Source organism: Mobula birostris, chromosome 29 (genome assembly GCF_030028105.1).
Source record: "Mobula birostris isolate sMobBir1 chromosome 29, sMobBir1.hap1, whole genome shotgun sequence".
Taxonomy (NCBI): Eukaryota; Metazoa; Chordata; class Chondrichthyes; order Myliobatiformes; family Myliobatidae; genus Mobula; species Mobula birostris.
This window is the reverse complement of record NC_092398.1, coordinates 10,773,987-10,788,582: the sequence shown is the minus strand read 5'-3', so window position 1 is coordinate 10,788,582 and position 14,596 is coordinate 10,773,987. Positions and strand designations below refer to the sequence as shown.

Sequence of the window (14,596 nt, the reverse complement as noted above, 5' to 3'; positions counted from 1 at the left end):
TTTGACCCTGACGGCATCTGAACATAAAGCCTTCTGATCCTAGAGTCTGACACACTCACGCTGCATCCCGAGGTGCTGAACCCACCAAGTCTTTAGTCACCTCCCTTAATATTTCCTCACAACTCGGAATCATCATATTGATTTGTAGCTTTAGGAAATAGTTTGCAGTATTTTTATGTTAAGAACTGCATTAAAAATACGAAGTATTTATACACCTGTGTATAGGGTATCAGGGAGGGGTAGCACCTCTGGGGAGGGGGCTTGCTGTGTCCATTCTGGGGCAGCTCACTCACCTTTGGTCCCCATCAGACACTCAGCTCTCACTTGTGGTTCCAGTAGCTGTTTGCGAGTGACAGCGGCCGCACCACAGTACACCGCTTTGACAGGCGGGATAAACCAGGTGAGCGTAGCTGGTGGACCTCACACCCCGGTGAGACAGGGGCATGCCTGTCCCAGCAGGTGAAGTCGGCTCCGGCGGACTGGGCGGGTGAGATCTACAGTGAGATCCAACAGCCAGGAAGGTGGTTCTGCAACGCGCCGTGGAGAGCGAAGGGCCTGACAAGGCACAGAAGACGTCACGGTCACCCACTGCAACCAAGGAAGACCCCAGTTTGTGATACTTGTTTGTACCACTGGACCTGGACTTCTGAGAGCGAGAGAGCAGAGCTGCCCCAGTGCGACGGCTTTTCCACTTTAAAACCTCTCCCACACAGGTTTCCTGTCACTGTCGGACACGACAGACAGCCACCTTTTACGCTTCGTTATTTGTTAATTTATTTGTGGTAATATTGCCCAAAAAGAACAAACTTCGCAAACGGTAAAATGCAAGCTGAGAAAACACAGACTATCAGACGTGAAACCAGGATTCCAGTCGCTTTCAGTTTAGTTCAGTGTCGCAACGCTATGCCGCTGCAGGGCAAAACATTCTTCACTGAAGCACCCCAGACCGCACTGCAGCTGCCATTCGGCCTCATTGTTAGCGATTCCTTTTCACTTTACAAGGCCCCATTCAATTTTAAAACCCAGCTCTTTTTTTTTGCACATCTACTAATGGTATTCCTGGAGTAAAATCTCCTTGATGCACTCACCACCTTCTCAGATGTCTTTCCTTTGCCAGTCAATCAGTAATCCTAACTACCGGTGCAGACAAATGGGAGATTTTTATTTATTGAGACAGTGCAGAATTGACCTTACAGCCTTTCAAACCGCAGCCCAGAAACCCCAAAATGTAGAAAACAAGCCAGACTGGCATGAACGTTGATTTCTCTAACTTCCGTTAATGCCATCTTACCCCATCCCTTATTTATTTAATTTATTATTCCACCCCCCCCCCCTACCTTTTGTCTCTCACTCTCTCTCTCTTTTCTCCCTCTTGGTCCCTCTCACAATCACTCCTTGCCTGCTCTCCATCTTCCCCTGGGCTCCCCACCCCCTTTCTTTCTCCCTAGGCCTCCTGTCCCATGATCTTCCCCCTTCTCCAGCTCTGGATCCCTTTCGCCAATCAACTTTCCAGCTCTTGGCTCCATCCCTCCCCCTCCTGTCTTCTCCTATCAGTTCCGATCTCCCCCTCTCCCTCCCACTTTCAAATCTCTTACTAGCTCTTCTTTCAGTCAGTCCTGACGAAGGGTCTAGGCCCGAAACGTCGACTGTACCTCTTCCTAGAGATGCTGCCTGGCCTGCTGCGTTCCACCAGCATTTTGTGTGTGAAGCCAGTCTGTGTACAGCAAGATCCCAAAAAGAGCAGCCACACAATGACCAAATATACCAGCTTTTTTTTTTACGTTGCTTGAAAAATAAATATTGGCCAAGACACAATCTCATCAAAATAAAAATTGCTGTGGGATCCTTTACATTCATTTCAGGGAGGCACTTAGTTTAGTTTTACTTATTTACAGAGGTATAGAGTGGATTAGACCCTTCGAGCAGTGCCGTTCAGCAATCCCCCAAATTAACCCTAGCCTAACCACGGGACAATTTACAAGGACCAACTAACCTACCAACTAGTACGCCTTTGGACTGTGGGAGGAAACCGGATCACCCAGAGTAAACACACACAGTCACAAGGAGTGTGTACACTCTCCTTTACAGGGGGTAGCTGGAATTGAACCCCCGGTCACCTGTACTGTAAGGCATTGTGCTAACCACTGTGCTACCGTTTCAGTATCCCACTAATGGATTCAAGTACTAAAAATAAAAACAGAATGCTGCAAAGACTAGCAGGACATACAGCACTTCTTACAACAGAGTAGACGTTCAGGTCAATGCTCTTCCATCACAAAATAACACAGGAACTGCTCCTTCAGCCCATAACTTTGTGCCATGATACTAATCTAAATTAACCCCGTCCCTGCATTGTCTGTATAGGCTGAAGGGCTTATCATATGAAGTGGGTGGCAGGGTGGAGATACTGTATGTTGCAACCAAGGGGAGAGTAAGGTGCTCCTTCCCTCTGCTAGCCTGCGGGTCACCCTTGGGCAAGGTGTAGTACCTGCTTATCCCCCACCCCCCAGCGCATCGCACATCCTGGTTATGCGACCACTGACGCTAGGCAGCCAATCTCTAAAGGGTATTGATAACGGCTGGGGGGGGGTGTTACCCCTCTTAGACCATGGAGACTATGAGATACAAGAGCAGAATTAGGCTATTTGGCCCATCGAGCCTGCTCTGCCATTTCGTCATGCTGATCCAATTTTCTTCTTGGCCCCAATCTCCTGTCTTCTCCCCGGATCCCTTCATGCCCTGACCAATCACAAATCTATCAACCTCTGCCTTAAATACACATAAAGACTTGGCCTCCACAGCTGCCTGTGGCAAAGAATTCCACAGATTCACCACTCTCTGGCTAAAGAAAGCTTTCACCTCGGTTCTAAAAGGTCACCTCTCTATTCCGAGGCTGTGTCCTCTGGTCTTAGACTCTCCCACCACAGGGAACATTCTCTCCACATCCACTCTATCAAGGCCTTTCTCCATTTGTTAGGTTCCAATGAGGTCACCCCTCATTCTTCTGAATTCTAGTGAATACAGACTCAGAGCCATCGAACGCTCTTCATGTGACAAGCCATTCAATCCTGGAATCATTTTTGTGAACCTCCTTTGAACCTTCTCCAGTTTCAGCACATCCTTTCTGAGATAAGGGACCCAAAACTGCTCACAGTACTCCAAGTGAGGCCTCACCAGCGCTTTATAAAGTCTCAACATTACGTACAAGAGAAAATCTGAAGATGCTGGAAATCTAAGCAACACACGAGCTGTTGGAGGAACTCATTACGCCCTTGCTTTTATATTCTAGTCCTCTTGAAATGAATGCTAACATTCCTCCCCACAGATTCAAGCTGCAAATTAACCTTGAGGGAATCCTGTACAAGGATTCCCAAGACCCTTTGCACCTCATTTTTTTTCTGTTATTTTCTCTCCACGTAGAAAATAGTCAACCCTTTCACTTATTCTGCTAAAGTGCATGAACGTACACTTCCTGACACTGTAATCCATCTGCCACTTCTTTGCCCATTCTCCAAATCTGTCTAAGTCCTTCGGTAGCCTCTGTTCTTCCTCAAAACTACCTGCCCCCATTCATCCATCTCTATATCATCTGCAAACTTTGCAACAAAGCCATCAACTCCATCATCGAAATCATTGACATATAACATAAAAAGAACAGCCCCAAGACAGAGCCCTGCGGAACACCACTAGCCAACCAGAAAAGGCTCCCTTTATTCTCACTGGGCTGGAGAGGAAGGAATCTAATCGGACAGGCCAAAGTGGGGAGGCGGGGAGGCGGGGGGGGGGGGGTGGAAGAAGAGTAGGATGGACCACGGGAGAAAAAGAAAAGGAGGGACTCGGGGAGGTGAGACGAGGTAAGAATGGGGAACAGACAAGGGCAGGGGAGGAAGAGTAGGATGGACCACGGGAGAAAGAGAAAACAAGGAGGAACTCAGGGGAAGGTGAGAAGAGGCAAGAGGCCAGAGTGGGAAATAGACCAAGGAGTAGGGAATAGACAAAGGGAGGGGAGGGGAGGGGAAAGAGTAGGATGGATGATGGGAGAAAGAGAAAAGGAGGAGGGAACTCAGGGGGAGGTGAGAAGAGGTAAGAGGCTAGAGGGGGGAATAGATAGGGGGAGTGGGGGTAGGGGGGATGGAGTGGGGTGTGGGGGGTAGGTGGTTGGAGTGGGGGAGTAGGGGGTTGGAGTGGGGGGGGGTAGGGGTTTGGAGTGGACCATGGGAGAAAGGGAAAGGATATTGTATAGGCAGAAGCAATCAGGTTAGGTATCTATTTAATTGCTCGTTTCGTTACATTAGCATGACATTGTAGACCAAAGAGTTTGGTTCTGAGTTGTACTGTCCCAATGCTTTCCTAATTAAAGTGAAAGGCGTATGTTGTCCACTTTGGTTTCTCCTGTATGGAGGATCGTGAGCACTGGAAGTAGTGTCGGCGAAAGGTTGTTTCACCTGGAATGACTTTTGACCGCTGGATGGTGGGAAGGGAGGGGGTAAAAGGTGGAGTGAAGCATCTCCTAGGGTTGGCTTGGGACGTGCTGGAGAATGACAGCGGTGGAAACAACAAACCAGGAAATTATAGAAGACACAGTGCCCTCAGAATATCGACAGGGAGACGAGGAAGTATCTGGGTCAACATGGTGAAAACCTTATTGATTTAATTTTAGAAATTGCGTTTCAACTTTTTGAAACTAAAGTGGTCAAACTTTAGTTATTATTATTATTAGGAGACATATTATTATTAATATTAATAATATGTCTCCTAATAATTATTATTATAGGAGACACACACACACGTTTCCGACCGGTTGACGGGACTCACCTCGATCTCGATAATGCTGTTGGAGGTGAAGTAGAGGCCGAGCCCGATCCCGATGAATATCACCCCCAGTATGAAGAAGGTGGGGAGGACGTATCCCGCCGACAGGAAGGGCTGCCAGGCCGGCAGTCGCTGCTGTTTGAACGCGGTGTTATCTGGCTTGTTCGAGGTAACCTCGCCTTCGTGTCGGCTCGATCCCGCGACCTGAGGCATTCCCGCCGCCGACTTTGGCACAGCAGGAAGAGGGAAGAAGTCGAGAAGTTTGACCCTGGCCTCTTCCTGTCACCTGTGGGTGGGGAAGCGACCCAAAGAAACTATCAAGTGGGGTGGGAGCAACAGAGAAAACGGACGACGGCCGCCTCAGCTTTTTGATCCCGGACGTTCACCTCCGATGTGGGCCAGGTTCCCCACCCAGACCGCGGGACTGCCCACTGCGTCACACGGCTCAGCAATTACCTGCAATCCCTCCACCCTACTCCCAGCAGGTTCAACACGATCCTCGGCCCGGCCGTTTGTCTGAAATGCAACTTGTTAAACTTCACAGTTATTTATTGCTGGCAATTACTTGCTTCATTTTGAAAACGCAACTTTATTCATTTTAAATATATATACAAAAACATGGGGGTAATACAGGATTAGTGTGAAAGATAATGCAATATCCAGCACAGTCTCGAAGGGCCGAAGGGCTTGTTTCTGTGTTGTATCCAATGACTCTATGACACCAGTCTTTTCTACAATGACTTCAAAGTAAACTTATTATCAAAGTACATATGCGTCACCACATACAACTTTGAAATTCATTTTCTTGCAGGCATACTCAATAAATCCATAATACAATAAATAACTATAATAGAATCATTGAAAGACCACGCCAACTTGGACGTTCTACTAGAGTGCAGGAGAGAACAAAATGTGCAAATAAATAATAATAATAAATTATATAAGTAGTAAGTATTGAGAACTTGAGATGAAGAGTTGTGGTAACATTTCGGTGATGGGGCAAGTGAATCGGAGTGAAGTTATCCCCTTTGGTTCAAGAGCCTGATGATGGTTGAGGGTTAACAACTGTCCCTGAACCAGGTGCTGTGAGACCTGAGGCTCCCGTACCTTCTTCCTGATGGCAGCTGCAAGAGAAGAGCATGGTCTAGGTGGTGGGGGTCCCTGATGATGGATACTGCTTTCCTGCGACAGTGCTTCGTGTAGAAGTGCTCAATAGTGGGGAGGGCTTTCCCTGTGGTGGAATGGGCCATGCCCACTCCATTCCATGGGAATGGTGTTTCCATGCCAGGCTGTGATGCAGCTATCAAAAATCTCCACAACACATCTACAAACATTATTCATCATTTTAGATGTCATGCCAAATCTTCACAAGCTCCTGAGGTGCTTTCTTTGTAACTGGCCTTATGTGCTGGGCCCAAGGACAGGTCCTCTGAAATAATAACAGGGGAATTCAAGCAACACACATCAAAGTTGCTGGTGAACACAGCAGGCCAGGCAGCATCTCTAGGAAGAGGTACAGTCAACGTTTCGGGCCGAGACCCTTTGTCAGGACTCACTGAAGGACGAGCTAGTAAGAGATTTGAAAGTGGGAGGGGGAGGGGGAGATCCGAAATGATAGGGGAAGACAGTAGGGGAGGGATGGAGCCAAGAGCTGGACAGTTGATTGGCAAAAGGGATATGAGAGGGTCATGGGACGGGAAGTCTAGGGAGAAGGAAAAGGGGGAGGGGGAAAAACTCAGAGGATGGGTAAGGGGTATAGTCAGAGGGACAGAGGGAGAAAAAGGAGAGAGAGAGAAAGAATATATATATATATATATGTATCTCATAATAAATAAATAAATAAATAAATAAATAAATAAGGGATGGGGAACGAGAGGGAGGTGGGTCATTAACAGAAGTTAGAGAAGTCAATGTTCATGCCATCAGGTCGGAGGCTACCCAGACAGAATATAAGGTGTTGTCCCTCCTACCTGAGTGTGGCTTTATCTTGAGAGTAAAGGAGGCCGTGGATAGACATATCAGAATGGGAATGGGACGTGGAATTAAAATGTGTGGCCAATTCAAAATTGCTGACCCTCTCCACCTCTGCTCCTCCAATAAGGACTGGCTCATGGACTTCTGGTTTCCTTCAGCTCCTTGGTCTTGCTGACATTGAATAAGAGGTTGTTGTTACTGTACCACTCACCCAGATTTTCAATCTCCCTTTTATATGCTGATTCATCACCCCCTTTGATTTGGCCTACAGTCAGCAAACTTGAATGTGGCATTGGAGATGTGCTTAGCCGCACAGTCATAAGTGCAAAGTGAGTAGAGCAGGGGGCTAAGCGCACAGCATTGTAGTGCATCTGTGCTGAAGTAGATTGTGGAGGAGGTATTGTTGCCAATCTGAACTGATCGGGGTTTGCAAGCGAGGAAATCCAGGATCCAATTTCGCAAGGAGGTATTGAAGCCAAGGTCTTGGAGCTTATCGATTAGTTTTGAGAGGGTGATGTTACTGAATGCTTGTCATCATCTGGCATGTGGCCAAGTGGATAAGGCATTGGACTAGCGACCCGAAGGTCATGAGTTCGAGTCCCAGCTGAGGCACTTAATCACACATTGCTCTGGTGCCAAGCTGTATGGGTCCTAATGCCCTTCCCTTGGACAGCACTGGTGTCGTGGAGAGGGGAGACTTGCAGCATGGGCAACTGCTGGTCTTCCATACAACCTTGCCCAGGCCTGCGCCCTGCAGAGTGAAGACTTTCCAGGTGCAGATCCATGGTCTCGTAAGACTAACAGATGCCTTTTCATCATCTGAAATTCTGGGCTGTGGGTGTACAGAGAGTAGAGCAGTGGGCACACAGGTGTGCTGGTGTTGATTGTTAGCCAGGAGGAGAAGTTGTTTTTGATCCACCCTGACCATAGGCTCCCCAACTGGACTCCGGTTGGAGGGAGGTACAGAGGCCCAGGTTTTGAAGCTTGCTGATCAGTATTGCAACTGCGTAGGACCGAGGGGTCAGAGTGAGAGCAGGATTATGAATTATAACAGCAGAGAAACAGAAGTTCAGGATCACCTCTGTGGACTGAGCATCCTCAACCCAGCACATATATGGAATAACAACAAAAGTGCACCAGTGACTTTACATTCATTGGAATTTAAGGAGGTTTAGCAATTACCAAACATTCTAACAAACCTCTGCAGATATACAGTTGAAAGTATCTTGACTGGCCTGGTCGAGAAATTCTAAAGTGCAGGAATGCCGGAAGCTGCAGAGGGTCGTGGACATCACGGGCACATACTTCTCCACCATCGGTAGTACCTACAGGAGGCGCTGCGTCAAGAAACCAACATCTATCATCAAAGATTCAAAGAACGTTTATTATCAAAGAATTTATAAATTATACAGCCTTGAGATTTGTTTGCTTCCAGGCAGCCACAAAGCAAGACACCGGAAAGAACCCAATGAAACAAAAAGACCAAAACCAGTGCGAGCATATAGAGAGAAAAAGACACATTCATGCAAACAATAGAATCAAGCAAGAGTGTTCCGAAGCAGATTGAGTCCTGAGGTTGGGTTTGAGGTTTATGTAATTTGTCACCCGGATGGCTTAGACTTATCGAATTAAATTGACTTTATTTCTTACATCCTTCACATACATGAGGAGTAAAAATCTTTATGTTACGTCTCCGTCTAAATGTGCAATGCACAATCATAGTAATTTATAATAATTTATAATTAAATAGAACAGTCAATGTAATATAGAGTACACTCAAATCAGCGTGAGTTCATCAGTCTGATGGCCTGGTGGAAGAAGCTGTCCCGGAGCCTGGTAGTCCTGGCTTTTATGTTGTGGTACCGTTTCCCGGATGGTAGCAGCTGGAATAGATTGTGGTGGGGTGACTCGGGTCCCCAGTGATCCTTCGCACCCTTTTCTCACACCTGTCTTTTTAAATGTCCTGAATCATGGGAAGTTCACATCTACAGATGCGCTGGGCTGTGTGCGCCTCTCTTTGCAGAGTCCTGCGATTGAGTGAAGTACAGTTCCCATATCAACCAGCGATGCAGCCAGTCGAGATGTTCTCAATTGTGCCCCTGTAGAAAGTTCTTAGGATTGGGGGTTATATCAGGCCAAAGGGCCTGTTCTGTTGTTCTGTGTCCTATTTGATTTCTGAATATATAAGGAACACAGAGGGTGGTAGGAAAATGGACTATCAGCCATTATTTTGTCAAATGAAGAAGCAGGCTGATGCACCTAAATTGCCTACTTGTGCTTCTTCTTTAGTGTGTTTGTGCAACCTTATTTAAATATATTCTCCGTGAATCCCAAGGAAGTCCTAATCTATTCAATCTTTCCATATCACTCAGGTCCTCCAGAACCGGCAACACCCTTGTAAAATTTCTCTGTGCTCTTTTAACCTTGTTTGCATTTTTTCCTGCAGGTTGGTGACCAAAACTGCACGCAATACACCAACTTATGCCTCCACAACTTGAACATAACATCCCATCTCCTGTGCGGAATATATTGATTTGTTAAAGCCAATGTGCCAAAAGCTTTCTTTAAGACCCTATGTACCCGCGATGCCACTTTCAATGAATTATTGACCTGTAATCCCAAATCCCTTCATTCTACCACACTCCTCAGTGTCCGACTGAGGGTGTCTTTCCCTGCACCAACCCTACCAAAGTGCAACACCTCACACTTGTCTGGGTTCTTTGGGTAGGTTCATGGATGGTAGGCGTATGAAGGGCAACGGTTTTGGTGTAGGGTGATGGAAGTAGGGAGTTTAAATGGTTTGGCAAGGACTAGATGGGCTGAAGGGCCTGATCCTGTGCTGTATTTTTCTATGACTCTATGGGAGTTTCAGGTTTGGCTGACATCACCTGGTGCAGACCCTGCCACCGACCAAGATGAGCAAGGTGATGCGTGCACGCGCCTCACCTGTGCGTGCGCGACCGCGCGCTCCCTTCTCAATCTAACTCGCTGCCCCCATCTGGCGTCCGTCGGTCTGATTGACACCCTGCGCCATCCAATGGCCGACCCGAGTTCGGCGACGGGGCCAATCGAGGAGCGGGCAAAGTGGACTTCCGCGCATCAAGATAGGTTGTTCTGAAAGCGAGCCATCAATCGATTGTATTGTGTTTATTGAATTTGCCGGCTGGTTTGATTATCGATCACGGATCGATCGGTCGGGCGGCCGGCCCCCGGGGGCGCCTTGTCCTAAAGTGAAGGCCGCTGGTTGGCGTGCCGCGGGCCCGCCGGCGTCGTGATGATGTTGACGGGGAAGAAGAGCGAAGAGAGACAAAGCGCCGGGCCCGAGGGCCTGGAGGCGCAGGCGGACGGCGGCGGCCTGGGCCTGGCTGCGAGCTCTGCCGCCGCCGCCGAGCGCACCCCCAAGAAGAAGGAGCGGGCGTCCCCGCACAGCAGCAGCAGCAACGAGGGCACGATGGAGGGGGGCACGGCCGAGACGCCGGACGGCCGGAGGACCAGCAAACGCAAGCGGGCTAAGGTGAGGCTCCGGGGAACAACGGGGTGCCGGTGGGTGGTGGTGGGGAAGCGGATCGAAGCTCCAGGTGGGGGAAGCGGAAGAATTGGAACGCCCATTGGGGGTGTGGGTGGGGTGAGGATTGGAGACGGGGTGTCGAGGTGCCCCGTGGGGGTGAGGTATGAGGTACGGGCAAAGATGTTTTCGCCCCGTGGGGGAGAGAGAGAGGATCGAGACACTCCTGGTTGAGGTTAGAGTGGTAAAGAGGATTGAGACGCGCAGATGTGTGGGGTATGAGATAGGGGGAAGGATGGTTTGGCCCCTTGGGGAGGATCGAGACATCTCCTGGTTGAGGGGTGGGGTGCGAAGGAGACTAGGAGTAGTGAGATGTCATGAAGAGGAGGAAGGCAGTATTGACAGGGACAGGGGTCGTGAGATGCTGTAGGGAGGGGACACAGGTTGGTGGGGCTTTTTTGGGAGTTTCGCTGATTCGAGTAAGTGGTGGGAAATGGATCTGGGTTCAGGAAAGCAGATGTGTTCAGCTAAGTCCCTTATGTGGGTTGCTGTATTGGAGGTGTGCGTGCGTGTGGCTTGCATCTGATGTGTGGTCGTTGATGTTCTGAAACCATTTTGTTGTGTGTGAGGGGAAGAGGTGCTCTAATTGCCTGAGGATTCCATCATGTAGATTATTTTACAGTCTTTGGTAATTGCAGCCATGATCACATTTTGAATAAATCAAATACTAAGACGGTAAAATTGTTATAATCCATTATTTGGCTCTCCAGAAATCTCAGTGGTTTTGGCATCTGAATGGACTATGCCAATAGGTTCCTATCCTCTCTTTCAGGTTGCCGCACTGTAAAATTTATTATAACACTGTGTAATATCAGAATGGTAATCTATGTGTGGAGCTGAAAGAGATGGGTGAGATCTTAAAATGGAATTTTTGCTTCTGATGTGTGTAAATGCTGTAGTGAGGTCCTGGACCCTATACAGAATACAGAGGATTTTTTTTTTGGTCTTGAGGCAAATTAGGGTGGATAAATCCCCAGGACCTGATGTGTGGTTCCCTTCTATGCCAGTGGGATGCTAGTGCAGAAATTGCAGGGGCTCCAGTAGAGATATTTAAAGCATCCTTAGCCACAGGTGAGGTGCTGGGGGATTGGTGCGTAGGTAATATTGTTCCATTGTTTAAGAAAGGCTTTAAGAATAAACCAGGAAATCATAGGCTGGTGAGTCTGACGTCAGTAGTGGGAAAGTTATTGGAAGGTATTCTAAGGACCTGCTATATAATAATTTGGTTAGACAGGTAATGATTAAGGATGGTCAGCACAGTTTTGTGTCTGGTAAGTCAGGTCTAGAGTTTTTTGAGGAATTTACCAGGAAAGTTGAAGGCAAGCAGTGGATGTTGTCTACATGGACTTTAGCAAGGCCTTTGATCAGGTCCTGCATGGGAGGTTGGTTAAGAAGGTTCGGACGTTTGGTATTCAAGATGAGGTAGTAAATTGGATTAAACATCGGCTTTGTATAAGAAGCCAGAGAGTAGTAGCAGATGGTTGCCTCTCTGACTGGAGTCCTGTGACTAGTGGTGTGCCTCAGGGGTCGGTGCTGGGTCATTGTTGTTAGTCATCTATATCAACAATCTAGAAGATAATGTAAATTGGATCAGCATACTTGCAGATGAAAGCAGGATAGTGATGGACAGCGAGGAAGACTATCAAAGCTGGCAGTGGGATCTGGACCAGCTTGAAAAATGGCAGGTGAAATTTAATGCAGACAAGTGTGAAGTAAGACCAGCCAGGGTGAGTGGCAGGGCACTAATGTGGAGAATTGTGTGCAGTTTTTGTCACCTAGCTTCAGGAAAGATGAGAATAAGATTGAAGGAATGCAGATGTTGCTAGGGCTTGAGGATCTGAGTTATAAAAAAAGACTGAATAGATTGGGACTTTATTCTTTGGAACATAGGAAATTGAGGGCGAGATTTGATAGAGGTATACAAAATTATGAGGGGTATAGGTGGGGTAAATGCAAGCAGGCTTTTTCCACTGAGGTTGGGTGAGACTATAGTCAGAGGTCATGGGTTAAGGGTGAAAGGTGAACAAATTAAGGGGAACATGAGGCGAAATTTCTTCCTATAGAGTGTGGAACGAGCTGCCAGTGCAAGTGGCGGATATGGGGTTGATTTCAACATTTAAGAGAAAATTGGATAAGTACATGAATGGGAGTGGTATGGAAGCCTATTGGCCTGGTTCAGGTCAATGGGACTAGGCAGATTAATGGTTTGGCATGGACTAGATGGGCCAAAGGGCCTGTTTCTATGCTGTAGTGTCCTATAACTCTAAAAAGAACGAATTCAAACCGTGTGGAAATATCAGTCCAAATAACATTGATAGTCAGAAGACCTGCCACTCTAGCAACACCAGTCTTCTGTCAGTCCTGTTAAACGTGCTTTCTGTACAATAGTGCAATTGGCACCAAGTCAGACGTTTGCTGGGACAGAATTGGCTGTTATGCGGAATGCTTAGCCATCTGAGTTGATGGAACAATGTCATTTCGGCACGGTCAAGGAGCCAGACAAGGGATGCCTCAGCATCTAGAATTGGAAATTATTCAAAGATATCCTAAAGTGATACTTTATGACTGTACATGATGTGGAATGGGAGGCTGAATGTCCCGTGCTTTTTTGTATTCTGGATTCAACAAAGTGCGGAACAATATTTATATGATAGTTTTTATATTTTTGTTAGAGTTTATTCTAACAATATTTAAAATCGGCTTTTGAATAGAACTTCTGTACTGATCTGATTATAAGAACCCACTTCAGAGTGAATAGTGGTTTTACTAATTGGAGTAACTGTGTCCGCACTTTGTACAATTGCAAGTCTTATACAATTGTGCATTTATTTGCACCTTTTATAGTATTTCTGTGGGAACTGGTTTTGTTTTAAGGCATTTTCAGCTTGATCTATTTGCTGTGCTTTGCTTAATGGGATCCTTTATTTGGAAATGCAATTTATGGTTTAATGGTTCAATTTAATATCAGAGAATGTGTGTAGTATACGACCTGAAATTCTTGCTCTTCACAGACATCAGCATAAACAGAAGAAAACCCCAAATAATGAATTAGAGGAAAACGTTAGAACCCAAAGCCCCCCTCCCACGCACAAGCAGCAACAAAACAACTGCCCAACCCCCTCTCCCTCACCCACTTGCTTTACAATTGTTAATTGTGTAGTAGATTTGGCAAAATGTGTTTCTCTGAAATTTGAAATTAGAACTGATTTACCAAGTTCTAACATTGTACGTGGGGTCAGTCATGAATGTATGTTTCACGTGAATGAGTCCATGGTTGTTTATTTGACACAATGTATTACATATTCTAAATGCTGGAGGAACTCGGCAGGCCAGGCAGCATCTATAGAAAAGAGTACAGTTGATGATTCGGGCTGAAATGTCGACCGTACTCTTTTCAATACATGCTGCCTGGCCTGCTGAGTTCCTCCAGCATTTTGTGTGTGTTGCTCAGATTTCCAGCATCTGCAGATCTTCTCTTGTTTGTGATTGTATCACACATTCTTCTTGCAAAGCATGCAGGTTTTAACCAGTCATGTAATTGGAAGGCATAAATGACTACTGTATAAGTAAAGCTTTAATAATCCAGTATGCTGGGGACTTTGTTGCTGCGCTAGTAAATTTTCTGGACTTTTGGATGATACCTCAACATGCATTTGATTGATGTCATTAGTTATTTCACATTATTACAAGAGGCAGGGTGGAGGGCATGATAGATGTGGGATGTAAAGGTTTTGCTGGTTGCCTACTCTGCAGAACCTACTCTCTCCTTGGCATGACAGGGGTTGCAAAGAAAAGAGACATCAGGGCCATCACAGAGCGAGCCTCCAGATGATTGTGGATCTAGAGGTGTGACCCGTGGGCCGATGCTTCTGGGATACAAGCTGGGGCCTGATCAACCATGGTTGGGTTGGCTGGGCGAGGGTGTCTGACATTGAAAGAACAGAGGTACCTGAAGACTCCAGCTTACAGCACTGATGATGTGTCCCAGTACATCCTAGGTTAATAAAATTTTCAATAAACTGGTTAAGTTTAAAAGAAATAAAGGAACTGACAGCTTATTGAATTGTAGTGGTGAGGCAGTTACTGGTCCATTGGGATTTCTGAATTATGGGACAGTAATTATTGGTGTTTTCCAGTATTTACATGTGCTTTGTACAGATGTAAAGTGGTGAGCGTTCTGACAGGCTGCATCACCATCTGGTATGGGAGTGGAGGCGGGGGGGGGGGGGAGTTGTCTGCTGCAGA

At 46.8% G+C, this 14,596-nt stretch overlaps 2 protein-coding genes across 7 annotated transcripts in view; one reads left to right on the top strand and one right to left on the bottom strand.

The window, feature by feature from the left end:
* The window catches only part of tmem30b (transmembrane protein 30B), a 45,976-nt gene extending 40,723 nt beyond the window's left edge, over window positions 1-5,253 (bottom strand). The window contains exon 1 of the mRNA XM_072246788.1: window positions 4,816-5,253. Coding sequence (XP_072102889.1) covers window positions 4,816-5,025 — 210 coding nt within the window. The 5' untranslated portion in view covers window positions 5,026-5,253. The remainder of the gene's footprint in view (window positions 1-4,815) is intronic.
* Window positions 5,254-9,876: 4,623 nt separating this feature from the next.
* The window catches only part of kdm1a (lysine (K)-specific demethylase 1a), an 83,710-nt gene continuing 78,990 nt past the window's right edge, over window positions 9,877-14,596 (top strand). For 4 of the 6 annotated variants that reach the window (XM_072246782.1, XM_072246783.1, XM_072246781.1 and 1 more), the window contains exon 1: window positions 9,877-10,300. In XM_072246782.1, the coding sequence (XP_072102883.1) occupies window positions 10,061-10,300 (240 nt within the window). In that variant the 5' untranslated portion in view covers window positions 9,877-10,060. The remainder of the gene's footprint in view (window positions 10,301-14,596) is intronic. The other 2 variants (XM_072246786.1, XM_072246787.1) reach the window with 2 other exon arrangements.